Source organism: Salvelinus fontinalis, chromosome 6, assembly GCF_029448725.1.
Source record: "Salvelinus fontinalis isolate EN_2023a chromosome 6, ASM2944872v1, whole genome shotgun sequence".
In the NCBI taxonomy this organism is placed as follows: Eukaryota; Metazoa; Chordata; class Actinopteri; order Salmoniformes; family Salmonidae; genus Salvelinus; species Salvelinus fontinalis.
In genome coordinates this window covers 58159012-58179373 of record NC_074670.1, presented here as the reverse complement: position 1 = coordinate 58179373, position 20362 = coordinate 58159012, and the positions used below count along the sequence as shown (strand labels likewise).

Genomic DNA, 20362 nt, shown 5'->3' with positions numbered 1-20362 from the left:
TGTGCTAACATAATTTCAAAAGGGTTTTCTAATGATCAATTAGCCTTTTAAAATGATAAACTTGGATTAGCTAACACAACGTGCCATTGGAACACAGGAGTGATGGTTGCTGATAATGGGCCTCTCTACGCCTATGTAGATATTCCATTTAAAAAATCTGCCGTGTCCAGCTACAATAGTCATTTACAACGTTAACAATGTCTACACTGTATTTCTGATCAATTTTATGTTTTTTAATGGAAAATAATGTGATTTTCTTTCAAAAACAAGGACATTTCTAAGTGACCCCAAACATTTGAATGGTAGTGTACCTGGCTCTGCTGACTATGTACAGGCTCAGTGAGCATAGCCTTGGTATTGAGAAAGGCAGCCAAAGGCAGACCTGGCTCTCAAGAGAAGACAGGCTATGTGCACACTGCCCACAAAATGAGGTGGAAACTGAGCTGCACTTCCTAACCTCCTGCCAAATGAAGGACCATATTAGAGACACATATTTCCCTCAGATTACACAGACCCACAAAGAATTCGAAAACAAATCCAATTCTGTTCAACTCCCATATCTATTGGGTGAAATACCACAGTGTGCCATCACAGCATCAAAATTCTGTGACCTGTTGCCACAATAAAAGGGCAACAAGTGAAGAACAAACACCATTGTAAACACAACCTGTATATATTTGTTTCATTTATTTTCCCTTTTGTACTTTAACTATTTGCACATCATTACAACACTGTATATAGACATAATATGACATTTTAAATGTATTTATTTTTTCGGAACTTTTGTGAGTGTAATGTTTACAGTACATTTTTTTATATTTACTTCAATTTTGTTTATCTATTTCACTTGCTTTGGCAATATAAACATATGTTTCCCATGCCAATAGAGCACTTAAATTGAAATGGAAAAATAATTGAAATTGAATTGAGAGAGAGTGAGAGAGAAAGAGATAGACAGTCAGAGTGAGAAAGAGAGAGAGTCAGAGAGCGAGAGACAGTCAAAGAGAGCAAGAGACAGTCAGAGAGAGAGAGATACAGTCAGAGAGAGAAAGAGGGAGAGGGCAAGAGAGACAGAGTGAGAGAGAGGGAATGAGAGAGACAATCAGAGAGAGAGAGAGAAAGAGATAGAGAGAATGAGAGACAGTCAGAGAGAGATACAGACAGAGAGAGAGAGAGAAAGAGAGTCAGAGAGACAGTCAGAGAGAATGAGAGACAGCCAGAGAATGAGAGACAGTCAGAGAGAATGAGAGACAGTCAGAGAGAGATACAGTCAGAGAGAATGAGAGACAGTCAATGAGAATGAGAGACAGTCAGAGAGAATGAGAGACAGTCAGAGAGAGAAAGATACAGTCAGAGGGAGATATAGTCAGAGAGAATGAGAGACATTCAGAGAGAGAGAAAAAAGCTGAATGTCTGAAAAGGGCGAGGATGAACTCACACAGTCCTTGCAGTACCTACCTTGCGGAGGAAGCTGATGTTGAAGCCAAAGGTCTGGGCATTCCGGGAGCCAGCGTTCATGTAGTTGCCCACCAGCAACACCATCTCCAGCAGCTTGCTGAAACTGTCACTCTTCTTCACCTCCTCGCAGGCGAACGTCACATTCATGATGTCCGGACGGATGTTGTTCACCTGCTCCTCGAAGGTCAGCTTGAAAAGGATTCCGTTGAGGCGTGAGCGCAGCAGCTTCACAGAGCTCATCTAGGACAAACATGACAATATTTGGTTTTGAAAAGTTTAGCGAGCCTACGTAGGGTTTATGAAGGCTCTATGAAGACCTAATTAAGTATTTATAACTTATATGTTGTTTAATGCGTGGCCAATGTGGCCTTACAGAGCTCTAATGCAAATGTTTGTATAGTCAGCGGTTGAGATGTGCCAGTGCGTCAACCTCCAACATGCCACAAATTGCCGTATAATCCGACGCTGCGAGTCAGTTTTTCCCAGACCTGATCCTAATGTTTCATTACAGCTCAAATGTATTCCTGTTGATGAGGAAGTTGTTAAACCAAAGTCATCGTCCTCTTACCCTTGATTTTATTTCTCTGTATATGATGAAATCGGCTCTAGAGGGAGCGGCGGCTCTAAAGGGAGCGGCGGCTCTAGAAGGAGCAACAGTTCTAGAGGGAGCGACGGCTCTAGAGGGAGTGACGGCTCTAGAGGGAGCGGCGGCTCTAGAGGGAGGGCGGCTCTAGAGGGAGCGACGGCTCTAGAGGGAGGGCGGCTCGAGAGGGAGGGCGGCTCGAGAGGGAGGGCGGCTCTAGAGGGAGCGACGGCTCTAGAGGGAGGGCGGCTCGAGAGGGAGGGCGGCTCGAGAGGGAGGGCGGCTCGAGAGGGAGCGGCGGCTCTAGTGGGAACGGCGGCTCTGGAGGGAGTGACGTCTCTGGAGGGAGCGGCGGCTCTAGCGGGAGCGACGACTCTAGCGGGAGCGGCGGCTCTAGCGGGAGTGACGGCTCTAGTGGGAGTGACGGCTCTAGCGGGAGTGACGGTTGAAAGTTACTTATTTCCCTCAGGAGCCCCTGTGTGTCGTGGTGGTCCTGATGAGGTAGCTTCACCAGCAGGAACAGTATATTTCCACGATAGCTCTACAATAGATATCATGGGGGAACTTGCTTCATTACATCCTCAAAGAGCCACAGGTAAAGAGACACCACCCAGTTTTACTGAATGGGTACAAACTGATTTGCAGGTCTACCCCAATTTAACGTTATCATATTATTTTTAAGCCATTAGGTTAACTGAGAATAATCTCTTTCAGACAACGAACTGGAGGAGTAAAACCGACATGAAAATATAAAGATATAGCTAAATATACATGTATAAAGTTATCTGGAATGTAATATGATAATGTGCTCTGGATAAATCAATGTGGTATAAAAAAGTAATTGTAAGATAAAACAATAAAGTCAGTTTATAGACTCACTTCTACATGACTCTGTAAAAAGGGTAAAATACAACTGTAGGCTAAAGTATAACCTCAGCATCAACTACAGCTAGCGCTTGAGGCAACCATACTAAATCACTTATAGTGGCTTGGAGTGTAACATTGAGCTTTTCTGACTTCACTATGAAGTAGAGTGCACTAACTTTATTACAGAGAACCCAAAGCCCAAGGCTATGATTCTATCACTAGGCAATATTGACGGTTTATGCCAGAATATGGAATTTGTTTCGGCCAGGAATGACACTGTGACTTTCACAACACAAGGACACATAATTAAGCTACTATATTGAAATCAAGTTTCACACTTTATTATTTATCAAAATCATGGCTTCTGTCAGTCAAAGAGCAGGCTACCATATCGGACTTGTTATGAAACATTCTTGGTCTTTAAGATATTGAATAGGTCTGATAATGCATAAAGCCTCAAGGTCATCTTTTTCTATTCCCGAATTGCTCTCTCAATGGTCCTATTCTTAATTTCCTAGTCCCCTCCCTACTGTCTCGGCCCTACACTAACCTCTTTAATGAAGAGCTAGACATATAATGGTGTGTGAAGTAGCAAGAAAAGAAAAGGTGGGGGTCTGCTGTGTGACAAAAAGAAAGGGAACAGAATTGAAAGAGAGGAAAGGGGAGTGGTTTTGAGAGTAGGTAGTGATTGATGCACTGGAATGTGAGGGAATGAGAGAGGGGGTGAGAGTGAGTGGGGAGAGAGAGGGGGAAAGAGAGATAGAGAAGGGGAGAGTGGAAAGAGAGCGAGAAAGGGGGAGTGACAGAGGGAGGGATCTATCCTTATCAATAACCAATTGAAATACCTTTCCTCTGTAGGTATGTAGGTAAGTGTGAGTAAAACAGGGTATATATAGTAAGACCTACTCACCACAATGCCAAACTGTTCAGGCTCACATAGTTCCTCATACTCATTCTTCAGTTCTGCCAGTGCGCTAAGGTCCTTCTGCTCTGGTAGGTTCTTTATCAGATTCTGTAAACACACACACAGACACATTAAATGCTTTATTTGAATCCAAAAATCACATTACAGTCTAGAAGGATTTAAACATTTTAAAGGGCACAGATTCATGGACACCTACGGATACAAAAAGCATATACACACACAGCTCCTGTCAGTATAGTTTGCCCCCTGCTCGCCTACGCAGGGACACCAAAATGCACCTCAGAGAACAATCAGGCAGCTTGGAGACAAAAGACTCTACAGCGCCAAGCTAGAATCAAGACCCAGCACTGGGAACATCCACACAGCACCAAGCTAGAATCAAGACCCAGCACTGGGAACATCCACACAGCACCAAGCTAGAATCAAGACCCAGCACTGGGAACATCCACACAGCACCAAGCTAGAATCAAGACCCAGCACTGGGAACAGCCACACAGCACCAAGCTAGAATCAATACCCAGCACTGGGAACAGCCACACAGCACCAAGCTAGAATCAAGACCCAGCACTGGGAACATCCACACAGCATCAAGCTAGAATCAAGACCCAGCACTGGGAACAGCCACACAGCATCAAGCTAGAATCAAGTCCCAGCACTGGGAACATCCACACAGCACCAAGCTAGAATCAAGACCCAGCACTGGGAACAGCCACACAGCACCAAGCTAGAATTAAGACCCAGCACTGGGAACATCCACACAGCATCAAGCTAGAATCAAGTCCCAGCACTGGGAACATCCACACAGCACCAAGCTAGAATCAAGACCCAGCACTGGGAACATCCACACAGCACCAAGCTAGAATCAAGACCCAGCACTGGGAACATCCACACAGCACCAGGCTAGAATCAAGACCCAGCACTGGGAACATCCACACAGCACCAAGCTAGAATCAAGACCCAGCACTGGGAACTTCTGAGACCTCCACTGGTGTTCAATATAACTACTCATTTACATCCACTGATCCATTAGAGAAGGTTCAACTCCACTATCCTTCTATACAACACCTAACATCATTATCAGAAGGTTCCATACAAACAGTAGTACAGTAAATCAGAGCGTGGATGGTTATCAGATATTTTTGCATACATTCAGTACTTTCAAGATAAGCGTCACCATAGGGAACAGACATGGTTCAGACAAACATTGCATATCTATGTTTATCTTGAAATTAGCACGCTAACTGTTTCTATGGGAATACAGAGAGGAGAAGCGGCAGGTAGGAGGATGAGTAGGAAAAGGTCAGGTAATCTAGTGCTCTCGTTGCTGTATCCATTTATTTACCTCAACGGGAACAACTTCAGTAAGAGCTCCGGCGAACCGCAGTTCAAACACGTAATAACGCTGGCGATTAATGGAGACTTTCATTCCAACTTTGTCAGTTTGCATCAGCTTCCTTGGAAAACATGGCAATTTACCATTTATAAATAAGATTAACCTAGTAACTTCAGTTTTTAAATAGCATTTGACTTTCAGAAAGCCAAAGTCAAGCTTTACAATTGTCATACTGGTCCAAACAGTGAGGAAGATGAGCAGGAGGAAGAGGAGAAAATCTTAATTTCCCATTAAATGTTAATTGTGCATGGAAAGGTCAGTTGAATAAATTAAATGAAACATAGCTACCTTTTTTTCATCTTCTCGGAAAGACGGAAGAGGAGGAAGTGAAAGAAGAGGAGGAGAAAGAGGAGAGAGAGGATTAGAAAGAGGAGGATGAGAAAGATAAGGAAGAGGAGGAACAGAAAGGAGGAGGAGAAAGCGGAGGAGGAGAAAGAGTGGTATTAGATGTGCCCTCATTAGCTCCCCTAATTTAGACAGCAGGAGCAGGCCGGCACTCTGTCACATGACCAGGCCAGGACACACAAACACACACACTGACCACTGCCCTGGAACGGAGCAGCCATGAGCCATCACTGGCCAGGCGCTATTGTCCACTAATGATGACATCTCTCCCCTTCCCCCGTGGATTCAAAAGTCTAGAAATCAACCAAGTTGGAAAGAAATACTGTGGAGTTTGTCAGTTCTAGTGTGGTCTGCAAGAGTTATATTAAACGTGTGTTGCTTCTATATTAGCCACTGAATGTTCTCCCAATTAGAGCAAACAAGTGTGGCCCAGTTATGTAGCCTCATTATAATTCAATAATGAAGGCTGTTGATTATAGTGGACATCAATTGGGAAACAGCACATAGAATGGGATGTGAGACATGACATTCCCCCCCAAAAAGTGTATGGTGATGTGTACTAATGATGGGGCTTCCAATGGTGTCAATGTTATTCCAAAGATCTCACTAACAATATGTGTTTTCTTTCTTTAATTGTGCCGGGGTTGGGGTGCATTATAAACACCTAGGTTGCGTCCCAAATTGCCCTATGAGCCCTGGTTAAAAGTAGTGCACTCTATACAGAATAGAGTAACATTTGGGACTTTCCAGACAAAAATAGAGACAGCAAATTATTTGCTCTTGACCTTTCAGGCAGAAACCCTTATTGATTATTGAATACGCACTCCATTGTGCTCATCTCTGTAGTGCAGCTGCTGATCACTGCTTCCTTACTGCTTATTAGACATTATAGAAGTAAATTATTGTCTTTCAGGAAAATGCCATATTTGATAGAAGATAATTATTTTTAAAATGATTTGGATAACCGATGTCAACCACCTTGCAGCGAAAAATAACGTAAATTCAAGCACAAACTTGGTCACAGTTTATGACCCACATCTCATTGTGCAAAACACTTTTGGATGTTAACCCAGTTATTTTGAAAGTGCAAACCAGAAAATAACCTGTTAAAGAATCCTCCAAAATGCTTCAACCCAATTCAAAAGAAGATTACGGAAACATTACGCGACATGTGTAGTGGAAATAAATGAATTCTGGAAATTCAAACTACCACTCGACTTTGTCTTCCCATGGTATATAAAAAAACTGGTTTGGAGAGCTTTGCGGGCCTCGCAGAAACAGGACCACAACGGAGCAGCAAAGATCCACCGCCACGTGAAGAGGGATTAGGAATTTCTATTTCATCTTCTCCTCTCTTCCAAGTCTGAGGAACATTACCCTGGGCTGAAGAACAAAGTCCTCCTCAACAACGTATCGTTGATTCAGAATGAAATGCAATAACACAGCAGCGAAAGCATTCAGCCTCAGCAGTCATCGTCGCTAATGCTCCCAGAAACTGATTATTGTTGTTGTTTTCCTCTGCCGCAGCTCGTTAAGAAGAGACAGAAAATTAAAGTGTGTTGTGGCCTTGTCTGCGACCGTTTCCGATGTTGTCTCCAAGACTTTCGTCACCGACTGAAGCTGCAGGTTCAGGTAAAGAGTTTGAATTGGAGATGGAATTTCTCAGTGTAATTGTTATTTCATTTGTCTGTCATCTAGTTAATTATCAGCAGCCCCCATAGACGGTAATTGACACAAAGGCGTCGCCATATGTGTAGTTCTGTCAAAACCGGTGCTAGATGAGGCTATGCCAGACCCTTTCCGGCAGGCCTCCAGACAGACACACATACAGACACACTGCATCTGGGGGAGATTACTGGAGGGCTGTTACAGTCAACTAACGCTCATTTGGGCTCCTGGAGACTGGTGAATTCCCTAAGGACGTCAAGACAGAGCAACAAATAGTGTGTACCTTTCTGTACTGCTCAAAGCCCAATGCACATTGGCTAACCGAGCTATCTGCATTGTGTCCCGCCCACCACCCGCCAACCCCTTTTTTTACGCTACTGCTACTCTCTCTTCATCATATATGCATAGTCACTTTAACCATATCTACATGTACATACTACCTCAATCAGCCTGACTAACCGGTGTCTGTATGTAGCCTCACTACTTTTATAGCCTCGCTGCTGTATATAGCCTGTCTTTTTACTGTTGTTTTATTTCTTTACTTACCTATTGTTCACCTAACACCTTTTTTGCACTATTGGTTAGAGCCTGTAAGTAAGCATTTCACTGTAAGGTCTACTACACCTGTTGTATTCGGTGCACGTGACAAATACACTTTGATTTGAATGAGCATGGAAAATAATGGTCTTTCTTGAGAAGGAAGACAATACTGTATTGTATAGGACAGGAACAACTGTGTAGAAACCGTCTCCAAGCATTGATATTCCAATTAAAAAACGTATAGAAGTGATATTGCGGAATCAAGATTTAATATGATGGCATGTCTTGGTTCTCTCTGTCACCTATCATGTGTTCTTTAGAGCGTACAAAGCATACAGGTGGACGTTGACACACTGTTTGGCATGTCACTAGTACTCACTTTTCTGATTGGAAGAATAAGTAGACACACAGGGTACACAGATCAATTTATCCACTTTCTATGGCCTCCACTGTTCCCTTTCTATGGCCTCCACTGTTCCCTTTCTATGGCCTCCACTGTTCCCTTTCTATGGCCTCCACTGTTCCCTTTCTATGGCCTCCACTGTTCCCTTTCTATGGCCTCCACTGTTCCCTTTCTATGGCCTCCACTGTTCCCTTTCTATGGCCTCCACTGTTCCCTTTCTATGGCCTCCACTGTTCCCTTTCTATGGCCTCCACTGTTCCCTTTCTATGGCCTCCACTGTTCCCTTTCTATGGCCTCCACTGTTCCCTTTCTATGGCCTCCACTGTTCCCTTTCTATGGCCTCCACTGTTCCCTTTCTATGGCCTCCACTGTTCCCTTTCTAAGGCCTCCACAGTTCCCTTTCTAAGGCCTCCACAGTTCCCTTTCTAAGGCCTCCACTGTTCCCTTTCTATGGCCTCCACTGTTCCCTTTCTATGGCCTCCACTGTTCCCTTTCTATGGCCTCCACTATTCCCTTTCTATGGCCTCCACTGTTCCCTTTCTAAGGCCTCCACAGTTCCCTTTCTAAGGCCTCCACTGTTCCCTTTCGATAATACTAAACTTTTCATGTTGCAGGCTCCTGTGATTCTCTCTTCAGGCAGCGAATATTCCCAACAGTGAAGTTGAAGACAAGATCAACAAATCTCAAATGATAGTCACAGGAACAGCACAATCAATACAAAATGTTCTCCAAGCAATACCGTTTTTAGAATCAAAGGATTCAGGGGGAATCTCAACAGATGTATACAGTGGGTAAGAACTCCCTGTTTTCCTCTACCGATCTGGCTGGAGACTGACAACCAAAACATTTGAGATTTTTTCCCTCCAATTCAAAGACAGCAAGATGATGTTTTTTGATCTGTTTGACAGATGCAATTTTCACATTTTAATATTTTTCCCCCACAGATTTTGGCGAAGCGTCAGACAGAGCATGTGGCTTTTGTCAGACTGACGTCTTACCACTGCGGTTCCACAGAGAGTCACATTGAACGGCTGAAAGGCCTCTGTTAGATTTTGATACTGAAGAGCAGTCAAACAAGAGCCATTCTGAAGAGGTATCCACATCCGTTTTCATTTGAATCATGAGCTTTGTCAATTATATATTTTTTTATGAGTTTCGACGCTTTAAAGGTGGGAAAAGTGATGGTTTGATGTAGTTTTAGGGGAGTTAATTGCAGGTAACTTTCAAAACAGATTATGGAAGAATAATGGAATGAGATGAATCTCCCAATGTGTCTTGTATATCCAGTATGCAAATGAGGTGCTGACAAAACATATAAACAATTACCTTTTTGTTTGGTATGATTGAATATACCAGTAATTGACAAAAAACATAATGACCAATTATTATTATGTTTTACCAGGAGGCACGTCATGACAAATATAGTATGCCTATTACAAATGGAGTCTCTTCAGATGCCTTCCGCGTCACATCCTAACAGACCAGTTGAATGACAGTAGAGTCTTTATCTCATTAGTGAGAAATGAACCCAGTGTGTACAAATATGTTCTCATTCCATTTAATCTGTCTGTCTCCTGACTAAAAAATAAAACCCTTAAAATGTAAATAAAGGTGCACTTTCTCCGCTATCAACACTTACAAAGTATATCAGCAAAACCAGCTGGTAGAAATCCCATGATCATGGATTCAGATATTTCTATAACAACAATCAGCTACAGTATTTGCAGACCAGATTTTGTCAGTCTGCCAAATGGTCAATCCAAAATGAACATCAGCACCAACAGAAGGCATACATAGTTTTCACATTCTTTCTGTGTTATTCTTTACTTTACAAGCAGAAATGTTGACAAGTTTTGTAGACTGAACTGGTGGCATCCGGCTAATCTAATCTAAAGTAGATCACTCAGACCTAATCCAGGATCTTTACTCCAAAGCCAACAAACACCTCAGAATCTCACTGAGGGTTGCTATTCGGAGATCAAGGGTGACAGATTCCAAAACCACATTAAACTAAATGAGAAATGAATACAAAAAAATATTCATTTTGGGGGGGGTGAGGGATGAAGTTGGCAAAGCTGGAATGACTTGGCGTGACATTACGTTTGTCTTTTCAAAATAAATGTGGAGGGTAACAACCTCAGTTAGGCCCACAGGTCATGCCCATGGATCTGGCTCCCTCAGAAGGTGAGCCTTTCACATAGGTGACATCTCCACTTCTCCAGAGAGGATTGAGATGAAACACATTCCCTGTGTCACTGCGGCTATACAATTATTTCACTCTTGATAGACCTAACTCCTGAATCCTTAGTCTGAGCCCACCTCCCCCCTAGCTGTTAGCCCCACAGGTCATACCCCTATCTCCCTGTAGCTGTTAACCCCACTGGTCCTACCCCTATCTCCCTGAAGATGTTAACCCCACAGGTCATGCCCTCATCTCCCCCTAGCTGTTAGCCCCACAGGTCATGCCCCCCATCTCCCTCTAGCTGTTAGCCCCACAGGCCACGCCCTCATCTCCCTGTAGATGTTAGCCCCACAGATCATGCCCCCATTTCCCCGTAGCTGTTAGCCCCACAGGTCATGCCCCCATTTCCCCGTAGCTGTTAGCCCCACATATCATACCCCCATCTCCCCCTAGCTGTTAGCCCCACAGGTCATGCCCCCCATCTCACCCTAGCTGTTAGCCCCACAGGCCACGCTCTCATCTCCCTGTAGATGTTAGCCCCACAGACCATGCCCCCATTTCCCCCTAGCTGTTAGCCCCACAGGTCATGCCCCCCATCTCCCTCTAGCTGTTAGCCCCACAGGCCACGCCCTCATCTCCCTGTAGATGTTAGCCCCACAGATCATGCCCCCATTTCCCCGTTAGCCCCACAGGTCATGCCCCCATTTCCCCGTAGCTGTTAGCCCCACATATCATACCGCCATCTCCCCCTAGCTGTTAGCCCCACAAGTCATGCCCTCATTTCCCTGTAGCTGTTAGCCACACAGTTCATGCCCCCATTTCCCCGTAGATGTTAGCCCCACAGATCATGCCCCCAAGTCCCCCCTTGCTGTTAGCCCCAGAGGTCATAGCCCCATCTCCCTGTAGCTGTTAGCCCCACAGGTCATGCCCCCATTTACCCGTAGATGTTAGCCCCACAGATCATGCCCCCAAGTCCCCCTAGATGTTAGCCCCACAGGTCACGCCCTCATCTCCCCGTAGCCGTTAGCCCCACATATCATGCCCCCAAGTCCCCCCTTGCTGTTAGCCCCACAGGTCATATCCCCATCTCCCCCTAGTTGTTAGCCCCACAGGTCATGCCCTCATCTCCCTGTAGCTGTTAACCCCACATATCATGCCCCCATGTCCCCCCTCGCTGTAAGCCCCACAGGTCATACCCCCATGTCCCCCCTCGCTGTTAGCCCCACAGGTCATTCCCCCGTGTCCCCCCTCGCTGTTAGCCCCACAGGTCATACCCCCCATGTCCCCCCTCGCTGTTAGCCCCACAGGTCATACCCCCATGTCCCCCTTGCTGTTAGCCCCACAGGTCATACCCCCATGTCCCCCCTCGCCGTTAGCCCCACAGGTCATACCCCCATGTCCCCCCTCGTTGTTAGCCCCACAGGACATGGCCCAACTCGCTGTTAGCCCCACAGGTCATACCCCCATCTCCCACTAGCTGTTAGCCCCACAGGTCATGCCCTCATCTCCCTGTAGCTGTTAGCCCCACAGGTCATGCCCTCATCTCCCTGTAGCTGTTAGCCTCACAGGTCATGCCCCCATCTCCCCCACAGGTTACACCCCCATCTCTCACCCTGTCTCCCCCACAGGTCATGCTCCTCTCCTCCACAAGTCATGCGCCCGTCTCCCCCACAGGTCATGCCCCCATCCCCCCAAGCTGTTAGCCCCACAGGTCATGCCCTCATCTCCCTGTAGCTGTTAGCCCCACAGGTCATGTCCTCATCTCCCTGTAGCTGTTAGCCCTACAGGTCATGTCCTCATCTCCCTGTAGCTGTTAGCCCCACAGGTCATGCCCTCATCTCCCTGTAGCTGTTAGCCTCTCAGGTCATGCCCGTCTCCCCTGCCCCCCCCCCCCCCATGCTGTTAGGCCCACAGGTCATGCCCATGGATCTGGCTCCCTCAGAGCGACCAATCTGTCCTAGTTAGTCATTATAAAGGTGACAAACAGTAGACTCTTGTTAAAGTGTACATAATCTATGTCTGAAGCTCACAAGAAGGTGAGCCTTTCACATAGGTGACATCTCCACTTCTCCAGAGAGGATTGAGATGAAACACATATTACCTGTGTCACTGCGGCACTTTGATAGATCTTAACACAGCATTGAAGGTTGATATGACCATTACTTAATCAAATAAACTCAATTGAAGAAAGCTATTATTCCGGACTGAAATGATATGAGTTTGTCTGGAGAATAATGTGCCATCTGAATATGTTTCTCCCAGATTAATTTGCCATCTGTCACTGAGATAAAGAAGGTTTAGCTCCAAGAAGAAAAACAATAAGTTCTGATTCATAGAGCTTTGTGTGTGTCTAAATGGGTCTATTGCATACACTCTAGCTAATGTAGCTGTCCATTATACAATGCAGCACTGACCCACAACGGTGTATGCACCAATTTGTGTGTGTGTGTCTGTGGTGCGTGTGTGCCCTTGCCCAAGTGCCGTGTTTTCCAGAGCAACATTTCAACTAGAACACAAAGGGACACAAAGCACTGTACCTGAGCCCTGGTCACATCCCTGGTCACAACCCTGGTTACAACCCTGGTCACAGCCCTGGTCACAGCCCTGGTCACAGCCCTGGTCACAGCCCTGGTTACAACCCTGGTCACAGCCCTGGTCACAACCCTAGTCACAGCCCTGGTCACAGCCCTGGTCACAGCCCTGGTCACAACCCTGGTTACAACCCTGGTCACAGCCCTGGTTACAACCCTGGTTACAACCCTGGTTACAACCCTGGTGACAGCCCTGGTGACAGCCCTGGTACAACCCTAGTCACAGCCCTGGTCACAGTCTTGGTTACAACCCTGGTGACAGTCTTGGTCACAACCCTGGTTACAGCCCTGATTATAGACCTGGTCACAGCCCTGGTTATATCCCTGGTTACAACCCTGGTCACAGCCCAGGGACCCAATGTTGTACATTGGGTCCCGGACATCGTATCCCTGTTGAAGCAGCCCAGCCTCCCCACCACTTTAACCTTCTCCATCATATCCCTGTTGAAGCAGTACAGCCTCCCCACCACTTTAACCTTCTCCATCATATCCCTGTTGAAGCAGCCCAGCCTCCCCACCACTTTAACCTTCTCCATCATCCCTGTTGAAGCAGCCCAGCCTCCCCACCACTTTAACCTTCGTCATCATCCCTGTTGAAGTAGCCCAGCCTCCCCACCACTTTAACCTTCTCCATCATATCCCTGTTGAAGCAGCCCAGCCTCCACCACTTTAACCTTCACCATCATCCGTGTTGAAGTAGCCCAGCATCCCCACCACTTTAACCTTCTCCATCATATCCCTGCTGAAGCAGCCCAGCCTCCCCACCACTTTAACCTTCTCCATCATCCCTGTTGAAGCAGCCCAGCCTCCCCACCACTTTAACCTTATCCATCATATCCCTGTTGAAGCAGTACAGCCTCCCCACCACTTTAACCTTCTCCATCATATCCCTGTTGAAGCAGCCCAGCCTCCCCACCACTTTAACCTTCTCCATCATATCCCTGCTGAAGCAGCCCAGCCTCCCACCACTTTAACCTTCTCCATCATCCCTGTTGAAGCAGCCCAGCCTCCCCACCACTTTAACCTTCTCCATCATATCCCTGTTGAAGCAGTACAGCCTCCCCACCATTTTAACCTTCTCCATCATATCCCTGTTGAAGCAGCCCAGCCTCCCCACCACTTTAAGCTTCTCCATCATCCCTGTTGAAGCAGCCCAGCCTCCCCACCACTTTAACCTTCTCCATCATCCCTGTTGAAGCAGCCCAGCCTCCCCACCACTTTAACCTTCTCCATCATCCCTGTTGAAGCAGCCCAGCCTCCCCACCACTTTAACCTTCTCCATCATCCCTGTTGAAGCAGCTCAGCCTCCCCACCACTTTAACCTTCTCCATCATCCCTGTTGAAGCAGCCCAGCCTCCCCACCACTTTAACCTTCTCCATCATCCCTGTTGAAGCAGCCCAGCCTCCCCACCACTTCAACCTTCCATCCAGTCCCTTTGTGTTTTGTTTTCCTCCAAGCCTCCTTGATCAGCATAATGTATTTCACATTTCATTGTTGAATTAGCATTTGATGCAGGAAAAGGGGGATATGGTACTGTGTGCCAAAATAAGGCTTCAATTAAGCTCGAGGGGGGAACCGGCTTTTTACAGCTTTTCCTGCTTAAGCGGTAATCCAATGGGCCCGATGCATGGCCATACTTATCGTCCCGTCCCACATTTGCACTTTACACCATGCAAATGATGGCCAGGCCGGGCAACAATACGGAAGGCTTGCTCCAGTCACCTGTTGTTGTTAGTCCTGCAGGAACAAAGGCTGGCACGGGCTGCATCTGCGGAGGCCCTGCAGCTCTGCCGCCAAGGAGCAAGGCAAGTCCAGGTAATGAGGGAACCATGCATATGGATGAGAGCCATGGTTAGAAATGGCAGGCAGGCGATGGCTGCTGGGTGATTGACAAACAAGATAAATAATAATAACAAGCAAGGGCCAAAACAAAAGCCCTGGCTTGGGCACAGCCAATCAAAAATTGCCAGGCCCCAGCTGGAACAGTCGTTGCTGTGGAGGGTGAGGTGAGTCGCATATTGGTTGTGGGATGGGAGAAGTTTCAGTGTGTGTGTGTGTGTGTTGTAAAACAACATGGATAAGGAACATTACAGCAATTTAGAGGACATATCTAAATGTCAAATTGAAACAGTATAAACATAGAAACATGCAACCAACTGTTCAATGCTAGTACACAACCATTCAACTCTAGTACACAACCATTCAACTCTAGTACACAACCATTATATTCTAGTACACAACTATTATATGCTAGTACACAACCATTCAACTCTAGTACACAACCATTCTATTCTAGTACACCACCATTATATTCTAGTACACCACCATTCTATTCTAGTACACAACCATTCAACTCTAGTACACAACAATTATATTCTAGTACAAAACCATTCGAATCAAGAACGCAACCATTTGATTATAGTACATAACTATTCTATTCTAGTACACAACCATTATATTCTACTACACAACCATTAAATTCTACTACACAACCATTATATTCTACTACACAACCATTATATTCTACTACACAACCATTAGATTATACTACACAACCATTATATTCTAGTACACAACCATTCTATTCTACTACACAACCATTATATTCTACTACACAACCATTATATTCTACTACAAAACCATTCTGTTCTACCACACAACCATACTATTACACAACCATTCTATTCTACTACACAACCATTCTATTCTATTACAAAACCATTCTATTCTACTACAAAACCATTATATTCGAGTACACAACCATTAGATTCTAGTACACAACCATTAGATTCTAGTACACAACCATTAGATTCTAGTACAAAACCCTAATAGTCTAGTACACAACCAGTATATGCTACTACACAACCAGTCTATGCTACTACACAATCATTCTATTTTACTACACAACCATGCTGTTCTGCTACACAACCATTATGTTCTGCTACACAACCATTATGTTCTGCTACACAACCATTATGTTCTGCTACACAACCATTAAGTTCTGCTACACAACCATTAAGTTCTGCTACACAAGCATGCTATTCTACTACACAACCATTTTATGCTACTACACAGCCATTATATTCTACTACACAGCCATGCTATTCTACTACAAACCATTCTATGCTACTACACAATTATTCTACTCTACTACACAATCATTCTACTCTACTACACAATCATTCTACTCTACTACACAATCATTCTACTCTACTACACAACCATTTTATGCTACTACACAGCCATGATATTCTACTACACAGCCATGCTATTCTACTACACAGCCATGCTATTCTACTACACAGCAAATCTATTCTACTACACAGCAAATCTATTCTACTACACAGCCATTCTATGCTACTTCACACTTATTCTACTCTACTACACAATTATTATACTCTACTACACAATCATTCTACTCTACTACACAATCATTCTACTCTACTACACAATCATTCTACTCTACTACACAATCATTCTACTCTACTACACAATCATTCTACTCTACTACACAATCATTCTACTCTACTACACAGCCAATCTATTCTACTACACAGCCATTCTATGCTACTTCACACTTATTCTACTCTACTACACAATTATTATACTCTACTACACAATCATTCTACTCTACTACACAATCATTCTACTCTACTACACAATCATTCTACTCTACTACACAATCATTCTACTCTACTACACAATCATTCTACTCTACTACACAGCCAATCTATTCTACTACACAGCCATTCTATGCTACTTCACACTTATTCTACTCTACTACACAATTATTATACTCTACTACACAATCATTCTACTCTACTACACAATCATTCTACTCTACTACACAATCATTCTACTCTACTACACAATCATTCTACTCTACTACACAACCATTATATGCTACTACACAACCATTATGTTCTACTACACAACCATGTTGTTCTGCTACACAACCATGATGATCTGCTACACAACCATTATGTTCTATTACACAACCATGATATTCTACTACACAACCCTTATATGATACTACACATCCATGCTATGATACTACAAAGCCCTTCTATTCTACTACACAACCATGATGTTCTACCACACAACCGTTATGTTCTGTTACACAACCCCGCTATCTACTACACAACCATGATGTTCTGCTACACAACCGTTATGTTCTGCTACACAACCCCGCTATCTACTACACAACCATTCTGTTCTACTACACAACCATGATGTTCTGCTTCACAGCCATTCTGTTCTGCTACACAATCATTATGTTCTACTACACAACCATTATGTTCTACTACACAACCATTCTATTCTACTACACAAACCCACTATCTACTACACAACCATGCTATTCTACTACACAACCATTATATGCTACTACACAACCATTATATGCTACTACACAACCATTCTACTCTACGTTTTAACCGTTATGTTCTACTGCACAACCATGCAATTCTACTACACAACCATTATGTTCTGCTACACAACCATTATGTTCTGCTACACAAGCATGCTATTCTACTACACAACCCCCACTATCTACTACACAACCATTATGTTCTGCTACACAACCATTATGTTCTGCTACACAAGCATGCTATTCTACTACACAACCCCCACTATCTACTACACAACCATTATGTTCTACTACACAACCATTATGTTCTGCTACACAACCATTATATTCTACTACACAACCCCGCTATCTACTACACAAGCATTATGTTCTACTTCACAACCATGCAATTCTACTACACAACCATTATGTTCTACTACACAACCAAACTATCTACTACAAAACCATTCTGTTCTACTACGCAATCATTATGTTCTACCACACAACCATTATGTTCTACTACACAACCATTATGTTCTACTACACAATCATTATGATCTACTACCCAAAAATTATGTTCTACTACACAACCATTATGTTCTACTACCCAAACATTCTGTTCTACTACACAACCAGTATGTTCTACTACACAACCAGTATGTTCTACAACACAACCCCACTATCTACTACACAACCATTATGTTCTACTACGCAATCATTATGTTCTACCACACAACCATTATGTTCTACTACACAACCCCACTATCTACTACACAACCATTCTGTTCTACTACATAATCATTCTGTTCTACTACGCAATCATTATGTTCTACTACGCAATCATGATGTTCTACTACGCAATCATGATGTTCTACTACACAACCATTATGTTCTACTACACAACCATTATGTTCTACTACACAACCATTATGTTCTACTACACAACCATGATGTTCTACTATGCAATCATGATGTTCTACCACACAACCATTATGTTCTACCACACAACCATTATGTTCTACCACACAACCATTATGTTCTACTACGCAACCATTCTGTTCTACTACGCAATCATGATGTTCTACCTCACAACCATTATGTTCTACGTCACAACCATTATGTTCTACTACACAAGCATTATGTTCTACTGCACAACCATGCAATTCTACTACACAACCATTATTTTAGACTACACAACCATGTTATTCTACTACACAACCATTATATTCTACTACCCAACCATTATGTTCTACTACACAACCCCACTATCTACTACAAAACCATTCTGTTCTACTACGCAATCATTATGTTCTACCACACAACCATTATGTTCTACCACACAACCATTATGTTCTACCTCACAACCATTATGTTCTACCACACAACCATTATGTTCTACTACCCAAATATTATGTTCTACTACACAACCATTATGTTCTACTACACAACCATTATGTTCTACTACCCAACCATTCTGTTCTACTACACAACCATTATGTTCTACTACACAACCATTCTGTTCTACTACGCAATCATTATGTTCTACCATACAACCATTATGTTATACTACACAGCCATTATGTTCTACTACACAATCATTATGTTCTACTACACAACCATTATGTTCTACTACCCAACCATTCTGTTCTACTACACAACCCCACTATCTACTACACAACCATTCTGTTCTACTACGCAATCATTATGTTCTACTACACACTCATTATGTTCTACTACGTAATCATTATGTTCTACTACGCAATCATGATGTTCTACTACACAACCATTATGTTCTACTACACAACCATTATGTTCTACTACGCAATCATGATGTTCTACCACACAACCATTATGTTCTACCACGCAACCATTCTGTTCTACCACGCAACCATTCTGTTCTACTACGCAATCATGATGTTCTACCTCACAACCATTATGTTCTACCTCACAACCATTATGTTCTACCTCACAACCATTATGTTCTACCTCACAACCATTATGTTCTACTACACAACCATTATGTTCTACCACACAACCATTATGTTCTACCACACAACCATTATGTTCTACCACACAACCATTATGTTCTACCACACACCCATTATGTTCTACTACACAACCATTATGTTCTACTACACACCAATGCTATTCTACCACACAACCATTATGTTCTACCACACAACCATTATGTTCTACTACACAATCATGCTATTCTACCACACAACCATTATGTTCTACCACACAACCAGTATGTTCTACTACACAACCATTATGTTCTACTACACAACCATTATGTTCTACCACACAACCAGTATGTTCTACTACACAACCATTCTGTTCTACTACACAACCATGATGTTCTGCTTCACAGCCATTCTGTTCTGCTACACAATCATTATGTTCTACTACACAACCATTATGTTCTACTACACAACCATTCTATTCTACTACACAAACCCACTATCTACTACACAACCATGCTATTCTACTACACAACCATTATATGCTACTACACAACCATTATATGCTACTACACAACCATTATATGCTACTACACAACCATTCTACTCTACGTTTTAACCGTTATGTTCTACTGCACAACCATGCAATTCTACTACACAACCCCACTATCTACTACACAACCATTATGTTCTGCTACACAACCATTATGTTCTGCTACACAAGCATGCTATTCTACTACACAACCCCCACTATCTACTACACAACCATTATGTTCTACTACACAACCATTATGTTCTACTACACAACCATTATGTTCTGCTACAAAACCATTATGTTCTGCTACACAACCATTATGTTCTGCTACACAGCCATGCTATTCTACTAGACAACCCCACTATTCTACTACACAACCCCGCTATCTACTACACAACCATTATGTTCTACTACACAGCCATTATGTTCTGCTACACAACCATTATATTCTACTACACAACCCCGCTATCTACTACACAAGCATTATGTTCTACTTCACAACCATGCAATTCTACTACACAACCATTATGTTCTACTACACAACCCCACTATCTACTACAAA

At 43.6% G+C, this 20362-nt stretch overlaps 1 protein-coding gene across 5 annotated transcripts in view; it reads right to left on the bottom strand.

The window, feature by feature from the left end:
- The window catches only part of diaph2 (diaphanous-related formin 2), a 727774-nt gene that overhangs the window by 298354 nt on the left and 409058 nt on the right, over positions 1–20362 (bottom strand). For all 5 annotated transcript variants that reach the window (XM_055927231.1, XM_055927234.1, XM_055927235.1 and 2 more), the window contains 2 exons: positions 3819–3920; positions 1459–1698 (listed from right to left, as the gene is read on the bottom strand). In XM_055927231.1, the coding sequence (XP_055783206.1) occupies positions 1459–1698; positions 3819–3920 (342 nt within the window). The remainder of the gene's footprint in view (positions 1–1458; positions 1699–3818; positions 3921–20362) is intronic.